At 32.9% G+C, this 23,903-nt stretch overlaps 1 protein-coding gene across 5 annotated transcripts in view; it reads left to right on the top strand.

The window, feature by feature from the left end:
* LOC119828892 (LIM domain only protein 7) overlaps window positions 1–23,903 on the top strand; it is a 108,960-nt gene that overhangs the window by 45,665 nt on the left and 39,392 nt on the right. For 4 of the 5 annotated variants that reach the window (XM_038351193.1, XM_038351192.1, XM_038351189.1 and 1 more), the window contains exons 1-2: window positions 4,529–4,632; window positions 7,262–7,422. In XM_038351193.1, the coding sequence (XP_038207121.1) occupies window positions 7,321–7,422 (102 nt within the window). In that variant the 5' untranslated portion in view covers window positions 4,529–4,632; window positions 7,262–7,320. Of the gene's footprint in view, window positions 1–4,528; window positions 4,633–7,261; window positions 7,423–23,903 lie in introns of those variants that run through there. The other variant, XM_038351190.1, reaches the window with a different exon arrangement.

Genomic DNA, 23,903 nt, shown 5'->3' with positions numbered 1-23,903 from the left:
AGGTCGGATTATTTTGAACCCTTATTAGTAGAAATTGACGCCTCCCTGGTACAGTGGTAAACGCGTGAGCGTATAACCGAGGGGTCCTGGGTTCGATTCCCGGTGGGACAATAAAAAAAAAATGTCTCGGTCTGGCAGGACACAGAAGGCTGATCACCTACTTGTCCATTAAGAAAATCGATCAGTGAAACAGATGTATATCATCTGCCCCATACCCCAGTAGGGGACACGGGACTTCACTTTTATTAGTAGAAATTAAAATGTAGATTTGATTGTTTCAGTCTATATTCAAAAACCACAATTCCTATTTGAAATGGTATGCGTTTCCCTTCACACCTTCCTCCCCTATCCCTTTTGACGTATTTTTTTTAATGCAGAATAAATAAATCCTAAATCAAATCACAAGCGCCTCTTCGATACGGTGGTTAACGCGTAAGCGTAGACCCGAGAGGACCTGCGTTCGATTCCCGGTGGGAACACACAAAAATTTACTTTTTTAATTAAATCGTTAAGAACTAGTAATATTACAATATTGATTAGATAGTGTCTCGCAACCGCACACAGAACTGGTTGGTTACGTGTGTATTTTCTAATTTATGTATTCTTTTGACCTTAACTTTCGTTGACATTGGAGAGTAACATTGCTAAACAAATTAATATTTACGGTGTTAGTTTTATCAAAAATACTGGTTCTGTCTAATACTAGCTCTGCCCCGCGATTTCATCAACATCGTGTATGATGTTATATATAATGCTACAAGCCTTCTTCGATAAATGGACCACAATAAAATAGCCGGTAGTTTTTGAGATTAAGCCTTCAAACAAATCAATTCTTCAGTATTTTATTCTTATATAAGTTATTTTTATTATTTTTATATATATAGGTATAAATAGTTACCAACTATCAAATACTCACGGTTTTTTTTAGTATGGGAAAATATATAGCTAATGAAATATATCTATCTATATCAATTTGTCTATTAGTAAAACTAAAAAAAACTTTATTTAAAAATGAATATTTAGTCAATTCCCTCCAAAAATTATTAACTTGAAAGTTTGTATAAAAGTGCCATTGTCTATGTAATAACACACCATTTTGCGTACAACTATCATATTACTTTTAATTTATCCAGTGGAAACTTAAAACTGCTCTCAAGGCTCGGCACCGACCCACATTTGACAGGTTAATTAATACAGGTAATTAGTATTTAATGCTTAAAATTTTATTATTTACAACCTAATTTGATTGTAACAGCGTTGTCACGTGGAGATAAAGTTTAAGGATTTAATTCATCCGACTATCCAGAAGAGAAACGCCCTTCGAATTTTGAGTTTTAATATGTACATAAAATTTATATAGTTAATGGCCAAGTGCGGGTCTTGCGACACTAAGAGTTCCGTACAAATAAGCTAAAGAGGAACTGCAAGCTTGGACCCATCCAATTTGTGACCGTGTCAAACGTTACTTAACCTTTAATCACTTCTTTTGGCGGCAACAGAAATACATAATCTTAAACAATTACAACTTACGGTCGGACGCCTTACGGCTTATGGGATACGGGATTTAGTAGTCGAAAATAATAATTATAATACATATGTAAAATATGCAAAATTTCCATATCTATGTATGTATTTGCTTCGCTGTGTAGCGTAAACGCTTTCACGAATTTAAGCTTGTGAAGTTTCTTTTAATTCGTCGTAATTGTGAGTAACACTGTATATAAGTGAACGATAAAAGAAAGATGAATTTTGGCGGCAAATTATACAAAAAGTCTTCGTTATACGTACGGAGTTAGTTCTAAAGTAAGCCTGTACAAATATTTATAAATTACATTTTCTAATTGTACATTTATTCTTATATTTTAAGAAATACAAACAAAACATAGGACACAACGATACAAGATTTCATCCTAGGATAAATTAATCCAAAGCATAACAAATCAAGAAAAATATATCTGGTCTGTTGTAGGCGCGTTGCCCGATGCTCGATACCGTTATGCTTCTTGACAGTTACAGCTGTATTAGGGTTGCCAGCTGTAATTTATGACTCACCGAGTTACTGCTAAAAATGATCTTTGATCGCTCTTTTATCCACTTGAAGGACTTTAACCAATCTAGATGTGATTTACCTTACAGGTATCATTTTATACACGTGTCTATCTAATACATAATTAATACAAAATCGGGTAATTTACAATTTATGAGATGTTTTAATAGTTTCCCTCTGTCTGCATTAGGATTAAACACCATATTTGAGCATCTCGCTGGAAGCAATAGAACGATTCCTTTTTTATTGGAAGATCAGAGATAAATTTTTATGGAAAGACTGTTAAATGATATATTTTTAGGTCAAATGCACTTTAAAATACCTATATGTTTCCTTCTATCAATTCTTTCACCTTCTATCAGTTATTAACCTTTCAGATATCTTTAATATATTGAAGTCCTGGAACGTATAACACAATATTATTATCTATTTTATTGAACCATCATCCGAGCACTTAAAAGGAAGTTTAAATCGATATTTTACAAATTTATAGCATGTTGCCAGCCCTAATAGGTACTTGAGGCTATATTGTTGGAAAATAAGCCATCCTCACATTTTTTTATGTAACTATCCGTATGTCAAAGAATATATATTTCATATATAATATTTTGAAGAGCTTTTTCGAATAGTGATCTGTTACGTAATGAAATTAACCAGTTAAAGGATATTAAATTTTAACTGGGGTTTGAGGTAAAATACTTATGTTACACAGTACACTTCATACAGTTATTAAGAAGTAAGATAAATTATAATCATTGTCTTACCAGGCTGTCTCCTATGTATATACATACATGACTAACGGATGACTGTGCTTCTAGTTTCAACGTCTTATGATGCCAGTTTCACAATATTTCTGCATCATCTCAAAAAATATATCCATTGATATTTCTACGTATATATTTCGAAAACAAGATGAAGCATATCAATGTATGTATATTATGTAAATATATGAACAATTTATTCTATCATTAAATTATTTCTCTGTAAGCTATCAAACAGATGATTTATAAATCGCAGATAGTTCTCGCGAAATGTCAATCAGGCAATTTCCAGAAGCCATTATTCTTGTCGGCTATATGGGGCGATACAATTACTAGGTCTCGTATCAGGAAGTCGAATTTCTTCTTTAACAATGCCTATTCTAACTCTAGATTCAATGACAGTAGGTTACAATTTGAACTTATCTGTTTCTGGTATGCTGTCAAGAGAAAGTCCGCTCCTTTTAGGGTTGCAATTGATATTGTTATTTGCATAGATTACTTCCGAATTGTAATTTACCTGCATGGTATGTCTGATAAAACAATCCTTCTAGTGGTTAGCCACGGCTTAATAATGCGTATCATGGATAAAATTCTACAATATTTTAACAGGGCAGGATAAATAGAGAATATACAGTATTTACCATGTTTAAAATTTCACAATGTAAAACAGGTAGGTGCTCTCTAAATTTGACATTGAGTAATTATGATAAGTTCATCTTTTAATAATGACTTATTTGTTCTCTGGTATATCCACCAAAATTCCAAGAATTTCCTATACATATAAAGCAGTTGACACACATTTCAGATGACACAACCTTATCTTTAAATTACCATTTCATTCAGTTCTCAGTTTCCCCAGAGTGAAGGAGGCAAGTACACAAAGTACCAACGCCCTGCTATTGTCCGATATCATTAATAGATAGTAATGGCGTAAACTACATTCAACTACACTTCTGTACTAGCTTAGAGGAAGGGTATAAATAAAGCTTAAAGGAAATGACGTAAGGTTTACATTGGCTGTACGTATCGGTAATAATGTTTGCGAACTTGACTTGCGCATTAGGAATAGAGGAACAATATTAAAATAGTATTTGAACAAAAAAATAAATATGTTTTAAATACTAGAAAACACGCTTTAATGATAGCATGAACGTAAATTTTCATTATGTAAACTTATTTTTATAGGTAGTTACAAAATAGTTTAATCAATGTATGCATAGGTAAATAATTGGTTTTTATAATTACTTTATGTAATGCCAAAATACAATTGTCATTTCAAATAGTATTTATTAAGGAATTTAACGCTTAGAATTCATCAGCACATCCTGAAAAGGCGAAAATACAAATTTGCAAGACGTGGACAACTAAATCTAGTTAAATTATTGAATAAAGCACGAATAATATTTTATTTTACGTAAATATGTTTAAGACAGGAAATTAGAAAGTCATGTAATTACGTTTATTACATAATAATCGATATAAACACTTTCCTTATAAATGAGTTAAAATTTACTAAATACCGAACTACATTTGCGGTTGTATAAGGATTAATTACTCTCATAGGCAATATATATAAGATATAGAAAATCATAATTGCCTCATTAAGTTTAATGTAAGAAGGCGAATATAATTGTATATCGATAAGCGATATCGATAAAATCGTATCGAGTCGAGAACTAAATGTTATGACGATTACGTATTTTTCCCGCGTCTCGTCAGTTAAGATCAGACTGCCGCGCGAGACGGACGTGTAAGCTAGCGCGATTATTTGATGATATTCGGCGTTTAGCAATCCCTATAGCGTTGTTGAACTGTGAAATTCTGGTAATTAGCATTCGTATTGTTTGTTGTATTCCGTCGTTAATGAGAAATTCGTGTTGCAATTCCAACGTCGATGACGTACGGCTTTTGAAGTGTTTTTGTTATCAGATAAAGAGTTGTGAAGTTGTGATCTCGAAGAATCTATTGTTTTGTGCTATTTTATGGCCTTTTATTACAGTGTAATATTGAGTATTTGATTTTTCACATTTTTATACGGAATATCAGATGGTACTTCAAAAAAAATGTGTTAAATTGGTAGTATGTATATACAAATCAAATGTACAGATTCGATTATGAAATATTTATAGGTATTATATATGCGAAAATTGTGTAAGTCGTTGTGTAAAAAGTAATTTCAGTGAACAATAGGAAGTTTTGCTTAATTACTACTTACGGAGAATATTACCTCATTATTCTGCGTCAATGTATAATGAAAGTAGGTAAATAACTTCGTTTAATTTAGCTGAATTCTTGGGAAGGTTACCCAAAGTTATGGTTAAATGGGGATTTTGACATGTCCATAAAAATATACTAATCTTCTTGATGTTTGCTAATATGGCGCGATTTTGATCTTTATTTTATTGTTGGTAAAAAAAAACACTTTCGGAGCGGCTACATAATTGTAATTTATTCATCTTACTAGATTTCCGCCCATGGCTTTGCCCCTGTAGTAAAAGAAAAGATTATTCTCAGGGCATCCTTAGAGACCCTGATACTGTCGGAAATCTGGAAAGAAAACTATCCCTTGGGTCTCAAACTATATCTGTACCAAATTTCATCCAAATTGGTTCATTAGTTTAATCACGAAGAAGAGACAAACAAACAGACAGAGTTACTTTCGCATTTATAATATCTTTTAGTAGTACTAAAATGTTTTTTACCTGACGTACCTACACCTGCTTCATTTAAAATAGCATTACGAATTGTAATGCTATTTTAAGTTTACTTTGTTTGAATTGTGATTCAAAATCAATTCTGTACTAGCTGCGCCCCGCGGTTTCACCCGCGTCAGTCCGTATCCCGTAGGAAAATCGGGATAAAAAGTTATGTTATATGTTATATGTATAAAGCCTATATGTTATTCCAGTTGTCCAGCTGTCTACGTACAAAATTTCATTGCAATCGCTTCAGTAGTTTTTGCGTGAAAGAGCAACAAACACACGCACATCCTCACAAACTTTCGCATTTATAATATTAGTAGGATTAACGGGTTATAAATGTACGTAATCATACTATACCTAACTATATTTAAGGTACATTAGTTAAAAATGCTTGCTAATATTTAGCAGTTTCTTTATTACTTTGCTAATTGTGCTCTCGTTATGGCAACAGGTATGAGATCAGATGAAACAGCCAAATGATGCCATTGTTTTAATAACAGGAAACTACCTTTTACCTGCGGCATCGTTTGCATAGGTTAAAGTCAAAGTCACGTATTTAGTATACTCCGTTACGTAGTAAACGACAAACCAATACGTTTTAATGGCGATTCATTTTAGACTATTCCCAGTGTTATTTTAGTACATAAATAGAGGTTGATAATTTAGCAAAACATTGACGTCACGTATCTCAGTACATCATGTTTATCTTTTCGTGCAATCGATCGAGAAGTGATAGATCTATCTATTGAAACTAACAGTGATATGCATAACTTCTGTATCCGACAGTAATTTATCATCATCGCGTGTTATTTTTCAACCGACTTCAAAAAGAACGAGTTATCAATTCGACGCTTTTTTTCTGTATTTACGATTTTACTGGATCTTTTATACATGACAATTGGTGCCTGCCATTTAGTTCCCTTTGAAATCGGTCTAGATCTAACAGTTTGAAGAAGCTTTACATGTTTTGTTAAATTAATCAAGTGTTTTTATTATTGTTTATAGGTTTTATATTTAAACTGATTTGAAATTGTTTTGGCTGCGTATTATTGGTATCTCAGTTTAAATATACTCCAAGGTCATTTTTTAATGTTTAATTTACTTGTGCGTTTAATTTTGTTATTCAGGTAATTTCGGATTAAAGTAGTAGATTGATTTATTCAGTAACATAGTCTTAAAACTTTTCTATTATCTACCTACTGCATTATGTCTTTTTGGACACTTATCGAAATACATTGAAGTAGAAAATGATTAATTCTCTAAACATCTGAAACAGCTTAATTGATTCAGATGAAAATTCTAACACACATTAAACCGCTAAAGTATTTGATATATATCTAAATTTATAATAAATAAGGACTCTTCAAAATTATATCAAAAAATACTGATCACGCATCAACTAAGCTGCATACGGTTTATTACAAATAATTAATCCAAATGAATTATATGTGAAATACTACTAGACGCTTATCCCGGCTCCGCCCGGATATCAATATTATTGTTTTGTTCCAAGGAAGCTATCCTATCACCCAAGTCAGCTCATAGTCTGCATGCATACCAAATTTTATCAATATCCGATCAGTGTAGTTTCAGCGTGATTGACAGACAAACAAACAAACTTTCACATTTATAATATTAGTGTGATTAGTTGTTAAACTAACAATACAATGCACAATAATAATTTCTATATTACCATAAAATTGTTCTACAGTTAAATTGCACATAACTGACCGGCAAACATTTTGTTTCAGTTAATCCATACAATGGACACAGGACGTGTGTGTAGTGAAGTGTAGTGTGGTGTAGTGCGATGCCGTCAGACAGTGGGAGCACGTGGTCGCCGCCAGCGTCCACTGAGCGGCGGCTGAGTAATTCCAGCGATGGCAGCGCTGGTAGTGGATATTCTAAGGCTGTAAGTACTATATTTGAAGCGTTTTATACACACTTGACAGCGCATATTAAATAGTTGTAAGTATTTTAGTGGATATTTTAAAACTACCTATGTGTACTTTATAGTTTAGGGCTAGTTGATCCATGCAACTTCACCTGTTCTCGATGTGAATGTTTGAACAATAACTCTGCTCCAATAGCGATGATGTTATATTATAGTCCAATATATGGATCCCACGGATTTACTCGCGTTGTACCCGGCCAAAAATAGACTCTGTACTAAACAGGACTATTATCTATCTCTGTAATAAATTACATACAAATTCGTCGACATGTTCTCGCGTGAAAGAATAACAAACATACATAGATACGGGAGTCGATGGATATAAGCAAATTGCGCAGGTCGTGCATAAGTAGACTTAAATACTACAAGGGCACTTCCTGTTTCATCAGTCCATCACTTCAATAGTACGATAAGATGGAAGACTGAAATGCGGAGAGAGATTAAGCTTGACAGGCTTGCGGATATCGCAGAAGAATTGCTACATTATTTATTACTATTATTTTGCACTAGACGCTCGTCCCGGCTCTGCCCGGATACCAAGATTCCTGTTTTATTCCTAGTCCGCTCATACTCTGTCTGTATACAAATTTTATCAAAATCCGTTCAGTAGTTTCAGCGTGATTGACGGCCACACATCTAAACAAACTTTCACATTTATAATATTAAATGTGATAAATACTTATATCAACTAACTTTAACTTAAGGATATACTTGAGGAATAGCTAGGAATAGCCAGAGCATATCCAATAAGAAAATATATTTATGACATGTTACAGAGTTTGTGAATAAACAGTATTTAACCATAACCAAATACCAACTGACCCACATATTGAATATTTCTCGTAAAAGTTTTTCACAATCCCCCTTTTTACAGCTTGCAATTACAACAAAGTGTGTAACGAATTTAGAAAGACTGTGTAAAAACTCAGCTATTTCACAAATACCTACATTGGGGATTGAATTTTTAATTTGCAAGTGTTTAGTAACGGTTGGCGTTTTGTAAAAGATACACAGTAAAAAGCAGGTTTCTCTGTGTGTACGTAATGAGCTGTGTTTTATGTTTTTATTGCAAAATATTCCTTTTTTTTCGTTATAATATTTCTTTTAACAATAGGTTTCAATATATCACAGTTATTATGTAAATAGTATTTCATTTTATATGAGAACCAGCGGTCCGCCCCGGCTTCGTATGTGGTACATATATAACCTATAGCGTTCCTCAATAAATGGGCTATCTAGCACTGAAATAATCCTACAAATCGGACCAATAGTTCCTAAGATTTGTGTGTTCAAACGAACAAACTCTTCAGCTTTGTAATATTAGCATAGACAATTTCGCTTAAAATTTTCTTATTATGAATCTCGGATTAAAAGTAGGTACCTAGTCTAATAGACCGTAATCAATCTGACACAAAATTTCAGATAAACATATATTAATTGTTCTTGTGTAATTGAGTTTCATACCTACACTAACGAATTTTAAACGCGATTTATTCATTTTATTATGAACCCGACGTTTCGAACACTTTACAGCGAGCGTGGTCACGGGGAGACTGACTGGTTTAGTCTTTAATTTCTAAATGTATAATACTCGCGTAAAATCAAACACAAGAAAATGCTACACCTTATGTATTTCCGTTTTAATATATTATATTACGTGTAGATTTTAATGGTGAAATCTCACATTGGCAGACCATACATTGTTCATAATTTATACACTCTGGTCAAACAGAGGATGTCTTGAATCCATAAATATTTGCATATCCTGTCGCTTCTCACGATTTTACGAGCCTGTTACTCGTGAACTCACTGATTTTACGGTTCACTAACATCTGACTGTTATTTACTGTAACGTTTCCATCAATCTCTCGAGTTTCTCTCGATAGGTAAATTAAGTTTATTACACTTCAACAAAGAATAACATTTCAGTAAGTATTAATAATTTTACTAACTGTTATATAGTTGCTAGTGTTAATAATAGCTAGGAAACTGTATAGATTTTAATTGTAATTTTCTTGATGTCGGCTTTTAAACGTGATGATTCTTTTCATTTACCTTTTTTTTTTGTCTAAGTAATTGGTATAAGTAAGTGTATGATGTATTAGGAAATTCGATTTGGTATAAGTTTGGCATGTACAAGAAGCAGTTCTTAACCTTTTTGCTAGGTATATAGCATATATCTATATGTAGATGCTAGGATCTAGGTTCTAACGCCAGTTTTAGGTTTTGTATTTCTTGTAAAACCCATCTATAACGGAGTGAAAAATGTTTTCTCTTACTTTCGTTGCTTTCCTTGTAAATGTGTAGAAAAATATTTATTGATAATTTTACCATCATCACTCGATTGTATTTTACAAAGAATTTTTCAATTCGAACCAGTAGTTCTTGAGAATAGCGCGCACAAACAAACTTTTTAGCTGTGTATTTATTGAGTATAGATTTATGCACATATTTAAAGCAATTATGACTTTTATTTGCTTCGATGGTATTTAAAAATGTGAATTGCAATATATGTATCTGTGTAGGTGAGATAAGGCGGTATGTTTCGAAGTCTGTATACGCCCGGTTTTTATGCCTTTCGCCACAAAATTGTCGCATGCCAAGGGCATGTATCAGTTTGCGATAAATTTGTTTTATTTTTGCAAGACTATAGCGATAAAGGAGGTATTTAGCATATTTATGTGTGTGTGTCTACATAGCTTCGTTTTAATTTATGTCATTCCAGCTGTATCTGGCGGCATCACTCGCGAGGTACCCGGTTTAAAAGTAGCCCATAAGCTAATCCAGACTAATCTATCTCTATAAATTTCATACAGATACGATAATTTGTTTTTGCTTGAAAGAGAGAAACATCCATCCATCCATCCATCCATCCATCCATACTTACAAACTTTCGCGTTAATAAATTTAATAGAACAAGTTATAATTAGATGCATTGTAATAGACTAGAATATGAATCGTTACATTAAATTCAACACGCAACTAGAAAAAAATATCTCATTTATTTGTACTAATAAATGAAGCCTTGTCGTTAATAGATACTGTCTTCTAAAAACACATGTAACTTGTATCCAAAAGAATTGATGATGGTACGCCTCTGCTTTGAAACATATGTCCTCGGCTTTTCAAAGTGTAGACGAAGCGAGGCGTCGGCAATTAGCTTTTGCTTTGTTCTAGCGAACGGTTCAAGCTGTACTAACCTATTTATAGTATCATGCTTATATTTTTTTCCTAACGAGAGTTTACCGACACACGTAAATGTATATTTTAATAATCTTGGATTGGATTGAAATTAATCTGTTTTGCTTCCTTGCTTCATATTGCTTTAGTCATTTAGTCTGTCCTTTTTCTTCCTTCTAATATTACGAATGAGAAAGTGGTGTGTCTTAATTTTGAGAGGTTTTATGATATGCTTTCGTGGTGATGCAAAGCTAGAGAATTAGAAAGAAAAGAAAGAAAGAACAATTTATTTTTTAATTACACACAATACATACATTTGTACACCGATCAAATATTTCCATTGCTTTTGTAGGCGAAACCGGCGGATAGCTAGTTCTTAATAAATGTTAGTATTTCACAACGTGTATCCAAACACCGACAACCATTTTTTATCACTTGTATGACTTCCAACCCTTTTGCCGTGGCCGCAAGACGGACGTCCGATTTCAACCCTCACTATATTTTTCCGTTTTTTATTAATCAAGTCAGTCCTAAAGCACTCATCGACGTAGATATGGGTATATATGTGTTGACGAGCGAAGCTGGGGCGCACTGCTTGTTATTAAATATAATTCGATTATTAAATATAAATTTTAAATGTGGTTCATTTATCCAAAAAACCACACATTATAAGGAATGAATACCTTTTGAAATAGCTCATATTATTCAAAACACTTGCGATATTGCAAGACGCAAGTTGCACGAAGGTACAGGCGTTCACCTGTCTATACTGACATTTGTAGGCGACCTTGCGAACATTGATTTTGTGCTGTGCGAATATGTTAAGGGTCGTATGTTTTTTACGTTTTCTTTGAGTTGTTTTGAGATGCTTGGTTTATTTATTATGACAGCGTCCTTTATAGAATGTTTCGTAAAATATGTGATTGTTTCTTTTTGCGTAGTTACATCCTGTTCGTTCGTTTATTATCTGTGAATTCGTTCGGTTAATTTTCGAGTTGTTTTTATATTTAGTGAATAAAAGTTAATCGGGCGCATTGTAGGTACATGTGTTACTATTCTTAAAGGATTTACATATTGGATGTACTACATCCAATATTTCTAACACAACGTTTGACACGTTTTGACAATATTTCTAAACAAAAACAAAATATGGAACCTTATAAACATGGATAGATAAGAATCATACAGAAATATTTTAGTGATTTTAAAACATAAATAAATGTGAATTTATAGTATAGATTTCATATGATTTCTTATTCCACACCAAGGACATAATTTCCATTTTATTGACTATTAAACGCAATGATCATATGTTTAATGTATTAAACACTTCTTTTAACTTATAAGTAGGTATAAATAACATTCATTAAAAGTATTATGACTGGACGAATTAAAAACGTCGAACGATCAACGTGTTGAACATTTTATTGATCTGAACGAGGAAGCCTTTAAAATATCGAGTATTATTTATTCATTTTAGGAAATGTATGTAAATGTTAATGTAATGAAATATTAAGTAGATTAAAGTATCGAATTTAAATGACATTTACGATAAAATTTATATTGCAAATTATAATTAGGAATCAGCTTGAGTTCTGATTAATATTTTTTTTAAATAAGAGTAAATTGTTTGTTGTATGGTCTGTATGTTTTTTACTCTAGGTAATTTATATTACTAGATTTTCGTCGCGGCTTCGTCCGCATAGTTCCTAAACTATATTTGTACCAAATTTCAAAACATTATAAATTCAAATCGATTTAGTGGGTAGGGCGTGAACAAGAGATGAACAACTAGAGTAACTTTCGTCTTAATTGTGAATATCATCATAAATCATAATTAATCAGCACATATACGTATCATGGAGGATTTTAATACATAACAAAGTACAATAAAAAATTACGTATACCCATTACATTCCCATACTTTAGATATTTTTATTCTCCTAGCTGCATAAATATTAACCTACCTTATGTACATCGAATGAAACAGATTATTGTATAAATAAACATGATCACAATTATGTTCGTACAAATTAAATTTTAATTTACAATAAATCGGACGTCGGCATCGTGGGAGAGAAATTTGCGGAAGCGCACGCCGCTGCGCAATTCGTTGTGTTCTAGTTGATCACTGGCGACAGACGGACATACTTACAAATCGTTCTGTGCAATTACCATATCAAATTCGCTTCTTAGACCTTGGTTTTTAATACTTTTTACGAGAATATCGCAAGGATACCTGGGGAATTTCATAATATTTAAAAACACTTGTTTTAAATTTTGATTTAGTAGTTATATCCGAAATAGTATTTATAACAATTTATATCTCTATGTTAATTTTTCTTTGTGTAATCGTCTTAATTTGTAATTGTCATGTATTTAATGTGTTCTTTTAATAAACTTTTTATCTATCTATCTATCTATCTATATTTATTTAATATCAAATATCAGAATGTATATAAATAAAACCAACATATGGTGTCAAGCTGTTTTGATGACAATAATTTTTTATAGTCGATAATTTGATTTCTATTTTTTATTAAATACTTTTCGCTTTCCATATAGTTTTGTTTTTTATTTTTTCACATAAACAATAACATAAATTTAAGGGGCAATTATAATAATTACTTTCATATAAAGGTAACCAAGGATTATTTTAAATGTCATTTCGGTTGACGTCCCTACAACTCATGAAGGCTGTCCAGTACCTTTCACTGCGAAATTATAATAAAAACAACGTAATATGGAGGAACTGCAATATTTCACGTAGTAACTAGGTATCCATCTATAGGTATTATACCTTATTACTTTTTGTATGTAACATGCTCATAACATACCAAACTAACAATTAACATGCATATTATTTTATAAGTTTTAATATTTATAAAAGTTTGTAAACGGTGGTGGCTCAGTGGTGAAGACCTCGGACTTGATCGATAAGTCGGGAGTTCGAGACCAGGCCAGCGTTGGGAAACAGATTTTTCTATTACCTGCGCATGTGGATAACATCACAAAACGGTGAACTGACTCAGTAGCGAGACCGTGTGTGATCTGATCTGATAATAATGAATAGTTTTATTTTAATTTATTTATTTGTCTAACATCAATTTACATCATATAGAAAAATCAATAGCATTTAATAAACAGCTGTTATCTCGCACAAAAAGTGCGCATTATCTCCAGCTGTTGACATTGTTCTGGCACTAAAACCTCATCCGGGGCGGGGAAAGTCGGTCGTTAACTAGTCTATATAAACACCGTCACGAGACAAACCGGTAGACAATGGCCCATCTGATAAGGAATTGGCTCAAACACCCCAATCAATCACAAATGAGCCCAATCGAAATGTCCAATCTAGTGCGGAACTGTGTCGTATTGTTAAGCTTCTGTATGTTATTTGATATATGAAATATATAAATGGCGATTTATCTATATCTATACTTCTATACTATAATATAGTATAGAACATGCTCCGATACTACTGGACAGATTTAAAAAATTCTTTCACCATTAGGAAGCTGCAATTTCGCTGAGTAACATAGGCTACATATGTACGGCGAAGCCTGGGCGAACTGGTAGTTTATTATATTATTTGTTACAATTCGAACTGCAGCGAGCGGGGTTTGAGACAGATCTTACATGTATTGATGGCCGTACATCAAACGCAGGATTATTTACGTACACGTCGTCCACTGTACCAATTAAACGCGGTCAATTAAAATGACACATTATTTTACGAGTATGTCGTAAAATAAAGTGCGAAGCTAAACTGCTGATTCTTCTTATGGTAAGGGATCACCACCGCCCATGAATATTCGCAGAGGCAGCGCCTCTGCGGTTGCGCTGCCCGCTTATAAGAGGTAAGGGATAAGGAAATGGGACTGGAATGTAGTGGGTAGGGTGAGGAAAAAGGAACGGACCTCCGAATCTATAACAGGCACAAATCTATGACAGTATTCAGTATTATATACATAGTGTAATCGTACCGAAAAAACTCCAACAACCACTTATCCATGTCTCAAAATGTCTCAATTTTTTTACCAACGGAAAGGCTTATAATTCCTTAGAGACAAAGGCTTCTTCTTTCTAATTTATTCATCTTAGCTTACCCCGCACAGAGCTGGGTTTACAACTAGTATAGGCATAGGTAATTAAAAAATTAACCTCTTTGACCATCTGTTAGACGAAGCCTTTCATTTGCATCTCACTTTCAACACACCATGCGTTTTGAAATGAATCTTACGTGAACACAAGTAAAGTTCAAAATATAATAAGATAACACGCGAGATTGTCGCCTATTGTTATTCAAATAAGGGTGATATTAGGTTAATTGGAGCGCGACAATCAGTTCTATCGGGGTCAAGTGCGACAATCACGTTTCCTGATCAATTTGACGGTTTAGTTTGAATAATTTAAATTATATTTGTGGGTCAAACGATCTCTGATAGATTATTGAGTAACTTTTTTGTTTAAAGCTTGTTTATTTTTATTTCAATATTTCTTAGCACGGATCCCTCCAAATTATTGTTTGCCAAGAAAAAAATGTAAACAAAATAATTTCTTCATTATAATATTACTTTAGATAACAAACAAAATACATATAAGTGTTTTTAGTGAAGCTTCTTTATGAAGGACGGTTATCTAATGTCTACTTAATGGCATACCTTTAAATCAATCTAGTATAAAATTAAAGTCGTGTAAGATACACCACTATAACCTAAAATTAATGAACGGATATTATGGCGAGTAACTTTTATATAAATAATCATTAATTTTGATTAATAAAAACTTAAATAGCCTTCAAATCGTCAGAACTAGACTAAAACAAAAGATAAATCAAAATCGGTTCACCCAAACGAAAGTTCCCATGTAACAGAGTCAAAATAAACCCAGTCGAATTTATAACCTTGCCCTTTTTTAAGTCGGTTAAATCCTACTCCTACTAATATTATAAACTACTTGCGCCCCGCGGTTTCACCCGCGTAAGTCGCATTTAATATATTAGTAGGAGTAGGATGGGAAAGTTTGTAAGGATGTGTGTGTGTTTGTTGCTCTTTCACGCAAAAACTTCTGAACCGATTGCAATGAAATTTGGTACGTAGATAGCTGGACAACTGGAATAACATATAGGCAACTTATATCACGATATGCCTACGAGATACGGACTTACACGGGTGAAACGGCGGGGCGCAGCTAGTACTAATATACTAAAACAACTCTTTCACAAAACGCGGTCGGTTATGATAAATAGCGAACAAAGACCATTACAAAACTAGTTAACAAGAAATGTGGTAACGATTTCGGACATCAATTTTCGACAGTTACATCCGTACTTGTTTCATTGTTGTGTGCTTATACACGACGCGTGTTGCTATTTTTTCGTTTCCTTTTTTACAATTTTTCTAAGAAGCTATATAAGAAAGCTGTAGTACGTACTCAATTGATATTAAAACTGGACTTTTGCAATGAATTATAAATATAGTATATCTTATTTTTTTACATTATAGTACGTAATACTAATGAAAAAACAGCTTCGATTTTTTATAACGCATCAAACTATATTTAACAATTTCTTAGATGCCAATAGGTACTTTATGCTCCTGTATACAGCATTAATATAAAGAAATAAAATAAACATACGTAGTTATAAAGAAAATACATAAAAACACGATTCAATGATATACTTAATCAACTAAATTGTCTCCCATACTCCGTATACTCTGCGTATACGTAAGAAAATTATTCAATTCTGGCGATCCCTGATCGGGATAATAACATAAACTCAGGAAATTGTTGTCACCGATCCTTGATAAGTTAACAAAATTTGTATTCAATTTGTCCGTTTAAAATGGGTCAACATCGTGTAGAAGTTAATAACAGCGTGTTAAAAACAACAAAAGTAAAAACACGCGCAGAGAAAACGCGGCGTTTCAACCGCCAGTGGTGACACCACATGCCATGACATAACAAACTTTCCTTCCGAGGCAGTTACCGAAAATGAAACCTCGTGTAATGTTGCTCTTATTGCATTTTAATGTGTTAAGTGCGATGGTTTTTGTAGCTACAATAATATGAGGGTACTTTGAGTTTATTCGCTTCAAAAGTGGGAAGTAGGTCTTAAATTAGGAACCGTATTTATATTATGAAAAATTAATATTTCTGGTTATTTTGGACGTGACGTCCTACGGTTAGTCGCAAACAAAGCGTTATTGGGTATCATTGCTTTTTTTTTAAATTACATGTATGAATAAACAAATGTTAATAAAGTATTTATCCAGAAATCAAATCCAGATTGATTTGCAAGATAACGAACTATATTGTAACAAAATATCAAACTATGTTTACAAATTACGATGTTATTTAACACTGCAAAGTCTTGTCAATTGTGTTTTTGTTTTATTAATATATGTACTTATAGCATATAGAACAATGGTAGATTAAACACACAAACTCCAGCCAAAAGTCGAGTGATAGATGTCCGAAAAAATTAATAGATGCGATTTGTAAAATGCTTATATGTATGAACCTTCAATAATCTAGCTGATGTCCCATCTTATATTATATATTCTCTTTCATATATTGACCATCAACAGTCGAGGATCTCCATTTATCATCAGCTAAATGATGGCATGTCTCCGATGTAACCTTTGAAAAGGGGGCCAACTTGAATAAGTCTTTGTATAGAAATCACTCAATGTAAAGTTACTCTTTTGAAGAGAGTAAAATTCTATCCTTAGTAAGGTCTTAGGATTGTATTTTAACATCTAATATATAAAATTTTCGTGTCACAGTTTTCGTTGCCATACTCCTCCGAAACGGCTTGACCGATTTTGATGAAATTTTTTGTGCTTATCCCGTATCTATGAGAATCGGCCAACATCTATTTTTCATACCCCTAAATGATAAGAGTAAGGCAGAACAGCGTTTGCCGGGTGCAGCTAGTAACACTAGGTATATATCTTCAATTATCGGTTAATGCTTATCTGTTCAATAAAGAATTACACGATTACCTATATAAAAATAAATACGGGTTATTACAAAACATTTTTAAAATGATTATTTTATACGACATTCGACGTATGTTTTTAATAATAAACATGTTTTGAAAAATTGGTTTTAATATATCGGTATCGACATAATAATGAAATGAATATACGTCGTTATTATTGAATATGTTGTATTTATTATATCTACGCGTGCAAGTAATACAATGTGTGGAATATTTATGATCTAATCAAATATGTTTGAGCATTTATTGCAAATGATGATTCCATGTGACACTATTTCACAGTTATCTATATAAATTTTTATCATATACCTATACAATGTATAGATAGGTATTTTACGAAACTAGCTTTCGACACGCGACATTGTTTATGCTCCTCTATTAAAAGTACTTTATTTTTAAACAAGTCTCATTCAAACTAAGGTCAGATCTTCATCTAATATCGCAGCTAAGGATGCCATAGCTTACTTCAATATTTAGTTTACTTCGCATTAATATACATTTATAACTAATATCATTTCGTATTGGTAAAATACGTTTGTTCATACTAATATATATGTAATTTCATATTTCGACTCGTCCACGAACCACGTCCAGTTCGCACCCATAAAACCACCAAACACCGCTGGAATGGACAATGCAAACAATTACATAACAGTTGAGTGAACTCCAATTATCGTCTGTCTGTATGTTTGTGTTGGTATTGACGAGGAACCATCACTTCCGCGTGTGAAGTTCACGGGAAGTGCTTTCGTATATTTGGTAACATTTAACTCTATTATATATACGACTAGTTGTAACCCGCGGCGTCCATCGCGTTGTACCAGTGGCACCATGTAAGGAGTAGCCCATATACAACTCAGACGATGAGTGTATGAAAGACTATCAAAGATCCATACTTACAAACTTTCGCGTTTATTATATTAGCAGGATTGTATGAAACACAGCAGGCGTATACGAATAGTGGTAGGTAGTATTGTAGTAAAAAAACTAACGAAAAGCCGATAATACACGTGTAATTTTCATTTTAACTACTAGAAATTCGTAGTAGGATATATCATGTCATGTAATCATAACAATAGAAAATAAAACAAGAAAGCCTATGACTTGCTTTTTTGTTATGTGAAAACGGGTAAAACAAGTTTCGTTTCAGTCAAAAAGTAATAAAAAACTCTCTTCAACGAGTTTTCTGTTGTGTGAAATTATGTAAAGTTTTGTATATTAAGATAGTACGTAGATACTGGTCCATAGTGCAAAGGTCTAAAGGTATGTTTATTATAGACTAGACAGACAATTGATTGCATAATCTAATTAATATAACATAATAAACAACAATATTATAGCAGTTGTACAGCTTTCATCGGCCATTTTGACACAATTCGCACTCTTAACTGCTTTATACTTTAATTATTATCGCTATTTGTCTCATTCACACGAAGTATTTAAGTGGCAATTGTATTTGATTGTAGTTTAAACAGTTACGTCATTTTGTACACGACATAGTGTAGCGGCGGACATTTTTTTAACTGTATAATTATTGAAATTAGTCGAATCAATATCTGTATCTTATCTGTGGTAAAACTTCCTTCCTACTAATATTATAAATGCGAAAGTTTGTAAGGATGTGTGTGTGTGTTTGTTACTTTTTCACGCAAAAACTGCTGAACCGATTGCAATGAAATTTGGCACGTAGATAGCTGGACAACTGGAATAACGTATAGGCAACTTTTTATCCCGATATTCCTACGGGATACGTACTAATGCGGGCGAAAGCACAGGGCACAGCTAGTTAGTTAATAAGACCGGAGTATCAAAGAATTCTTGCAGTTTATGTTTACGAGTTAAAAATAATTAAACGTGATTGTTTTTTTCTCTAGAAAATATTTCGTGTCTTGATGTTTATCAGATGTCTATACACCACGCAATGCAAGGAATATTAACGTAATTTACAATCAGTAGATATTGCAAACATCCAAATGTTAATATCGATACGTCCTTCACCTCTGCACGCGTCAAGGTCAACCAAATTAGCTGACACCCAAACACATTGGTTTTTGTGAATTACCAATTGGCTCACGATAATGCGTATTGTGTAATTATTGATTGGGTTGCGATAGAATGTCGATGATTTCTATGATTAATGGTTTAAATATCACCTTATTGTATGTGGAAACTAATTTGCATATCACGTGTTTTAGATATTAAAAACGTGTTTTGTTTGGATGTTTGTCCGTCAATCACGCTGAAACTATTAAACGTATTTGATGAAGTTTGGTATACAGGGGAATGAGCCGACTTGAGTGTTAGGATATTTCTATCCCGATTTAATTCTCCCTTTAGATCTTTAAGGAGATAAATCAGAATTTATTTCCGTAAAAAGTTTAACAATGTCATTAACAACAAAGGTCTGTTGAATTAAATGGACCCACTTCAACCAGGCCAGTCTAGTGCACGTATTTCACACTGAAATTGATTATCGTCTCTTTTGAATAATTTGTACGAATTGAACGGATCTAGCTGTAACTAACCGTGGCGAAGTGTTCATTGCTTGATAAGAAAATAAAGGTATATTAGATAGGTAATATTAGTAGGTACGTAGGTAGTAGGTATTATTGCTGAAAGTGGAACCTTGTGTAGAAATATTTTCATTGATGTTATATCGAAATATACATCTGTTTAAATCTGCTATTTTCATAACCCACTGTATTCGATAATCATAAAAGGGCATAGTTTTGCGCGAATTTCGTAACATAACTGACTTTTCGTCTTCAGCATTTTTTATTTGTTATCAAACAAATTTTTATCATAATATTATATATGATAATTAACCATATCAATTAATATCAACACATTTCAGCTCTGATTCAGATATTCCGATAATTCGACATCCACGCACCATGATGCGCTTGCGCAACAGATACTAAGGTTATGCGATCTATACATTTTATAGATTTATGGACGATCGATCGATTTACGAAACTCATCAAAGATCGGAATGAAAGTTTAATGAAATAAGTAAAATAATATATTTAGAATCTGGTATCATGCTAGTGATTTGTGTACGTTGTGTGTTTTAATTGACCTTAAAGTGTTTGAAATTTAGCTTATTTTGCTTATGACCTATTGAAATATTGATTCAACAATAGATATTTGTAAAGATTGCTTGATTTCAAAGCAAGTCAAAGTCTATCTATGTATATGCAATAAAGATCACAGATGAATATAACGTAAATTTTCTAACGAAATATCTTTACATATGTTGTTTATATACCAGTGACTTATCTTGCAATAAAACATAAATTAATATTAATCATACGATTAACAAATAGTTTCGTGAAAATAAACATAACATATTAAATTGAATATTGTTGTTTTAAAGAATTCGCTGCTTATCATTTGACATTTGACTGCGATGACTAACATTATTTGCATATATTTACATATTCGTAGCAAGGAATGCAATAACACCTTAATAGGTAAAAATATCACCAAATACGGGAAACTGTTACATCGGATATATGGTAATTTTGAATATAATGTGGCGTTAAAGCATCTATGTGCTTATCTATAAAATAAATTGTAGGTTTGTGTAGAAATTTGTCACAAAATTGCGAATTATTTGCTACTAGGTGTAACCCGCGGCGTCGCTCGCGTGATACCCGAATAGAGGCCGCCTATGTAATAATACAGAGTAAAATCTCTGTATTATATTTCTTATCTATAATCTATGTATTATATTCTCTGTATTATACAGACAGTATTGTCCGTTTTCGCGTTTAACGGTAACAAACAGTTTTTTCCATTCATTTTTGATTTATTGTATGCTTCTGTTTTCTGTTATGACCTGTTGTGTGTGTGTGTCTGCGTCAAAATAAATGTGTTTCTTTCTTTCTTTCTTTATTTCTTTCAAACATCCATTCGCGTTAAAAATACTCGTAGCATAAAGTTTTATACATATGTTTCATTTATTTATTGCGCGAGTTGCCTAGAAGGCGCCAGTAGGTGTCATATAGAATTTAATTTACATTTTATATATGAAATAAATAATCGGCTGAAATACATTTTTATCATGTCCTTTTTATTTTGAGAGTGTCACAACTAGGTTAAAAGCAATACTAGACTGTAGGATGTTAGCACGGCTCAAATAGCAGGCGCACACGCGTTATCTTTTCCGTGTTATCACTGATAAGACGGATGGAAACTTGTTCCACATGCATGTTTACGAGCTGACACTGTCTTGGAATAATATTTTGTACATTAATCATAATATTATATGAATACACTTGGACTGCGTTAGTCATGTAGCTAATATACCTATGTTGCATGCGGTTTCGTCTGCTTGAAATAAGCGGTTCATTTTTTTTTTATCTTTGGCTACATAAAATAAATTTAATTTTTTATACATGCCAAATCCCCACTAATATAGTAAATACAAAATTAAGTCTTCTTTCCTGTCGGTCTCTACTTCACAAATACACCAGAGACCCGATTTAGATGAAACTTGGTACAGAGATAGATTCAGACCCAAGAAAGGACATAAGATAGTTTATATCCTGAAACCTCCACGGGAACGGAACAGGGCGGGAAATAACCCAGACTGTATTTTTCCTTTGACTACACAAGCGGCGCCGCGGGCGAAAAGCTAGTCATAGAATAAATAAAATTTCCCTCGCATTTTATCCGGCCGGCTAATCAAATTCGATTTGAACGAAAACAATGCATTATCAAAGACAATACACATCATCAAAGGCATTAGGATCTGATGTGATGCTGAGAAATATTCCCCGAACAATGCACAATACACGACCTTGCGGAGAAAGTGGCTATCACATCAGAATGGGTATGAGAATTTGTTTATAATAAACTTTTGGTACGACATACGACATACGTAAACTTATGGTAGGTTTGTCTTATAGGACTAGGACCCTATGTTTGTCTATCTAGAATCTATATATTGCATGCTGATTGCCCGAAATGAAAATAAAATTTGAAGGGAGTGTTATTGAGACTAAACAAGACGCTAAATAACCTTTTCATGAAATAGTAAAAGTTTGTCGACATGTGAAATTTGCTCGCACTTGGCCAGCGTGGTGGATAACGGCCCACCCTCATAGCAGGCCTGTGTCCCAGCAGTGGGAACTCATGGACCGATGAAGATATATTTGTAGAAAATATAAGTTTTATTATTCTCGTGTAAAAAAATAAACAGCGATACTCAATGTCATAATGCCATCCAATTACAAGCTTTACACTTATAAGGTTTCCGATCGATAGTGTTTAGACTTTAGCACATTTACTTCCTATTTTGTATTACATTTTGTTAGAAATGCGTTATAGAAATATGAATAATGTCCAATATATTGTAACTGGACAAATTCTTGAGGATAGTAGATATAGAGATAGAAGATATATAGAATGTTAAGCGTCTGAAGATGTATTTATTCTAATATACAAATATATTTAAAACATATCTCTATATAATAATATCGTATTATTTATGTGCTTGTTACGAGTATACTCACAAACTATGAGACAGACTTAAAAATTTATTTTAATTCGTAAAACATCTTCACACAGTTAGTCTGAATTTTTTGTTTATTCAGTTGAAGCCAGGACGAATACTTAGTATAAGTGTATGTTTTTACGATTTTGTATATTACTAGCTGTGCCTATATGAATAAAAAAATATATTTAAAAAAAAAAATGTAATAAATTATAATTAATCAATTGCGTGATTGTTACATAAAGTCTAACAGATATATCTATACCTATTATGTGTCTTTCTAAAACACACAGCGTTGAGATGAAGAAGCTGTCTATGAATTCTCTAAATCTCTATGGAAATACATTCTGTCTTACCGATTGTCTATGGATCTTTCACCTCACTAGCAAGTGCGCGTCCTTGTTTATGAATCCGTCCTTGACGCGCCGCCATCTTCCAAGGTCATAGCGTTTGTGAATTCTGGCGCGACAACATCGTTCAAAACGAATCTTAAGTTATTATTGTAATCTCTTAAAGAAGTAATCATATTTATCATGATTCTGCTTTTAAAAAGCACACAGTGTTGAATTTTAGGGTTATTTAGTAGTTAGGGACAAATATGCTTTCTCAAGAGGAAGCACAGAAAAACACGTTGTCGGAAGACACCTCGAAGACGGGCGCTCTGGATGGAGGCCTGTTCTCGAGGGTTAGTTGTGGGTCGTCTTCATCGTCCTCGGAGGACGAGGAAAGCGACTCCTCATCTCCGACCAG

The sequence above is a fragment of the Zerene cesonia genome, chromosome 9 (genome assembly GCF_012273895.1).
Source record: "Zerene cesonia ecotype Mississippi chromosome 9, Zerene_cesonia_1.1, whole genome shotgun sequence".
Lineage (NCBI taxonomy): Eukaryota > Metazoa > Arthropoda > Insecta > Lepidoptera > Pieridae > Zerene > Zerene cesonia.
The sequence above is the reverse complement of the archived record's forward strand: the minus strand, read 5'-3'. Positions and strand labels throughout refer to the sequence as shown.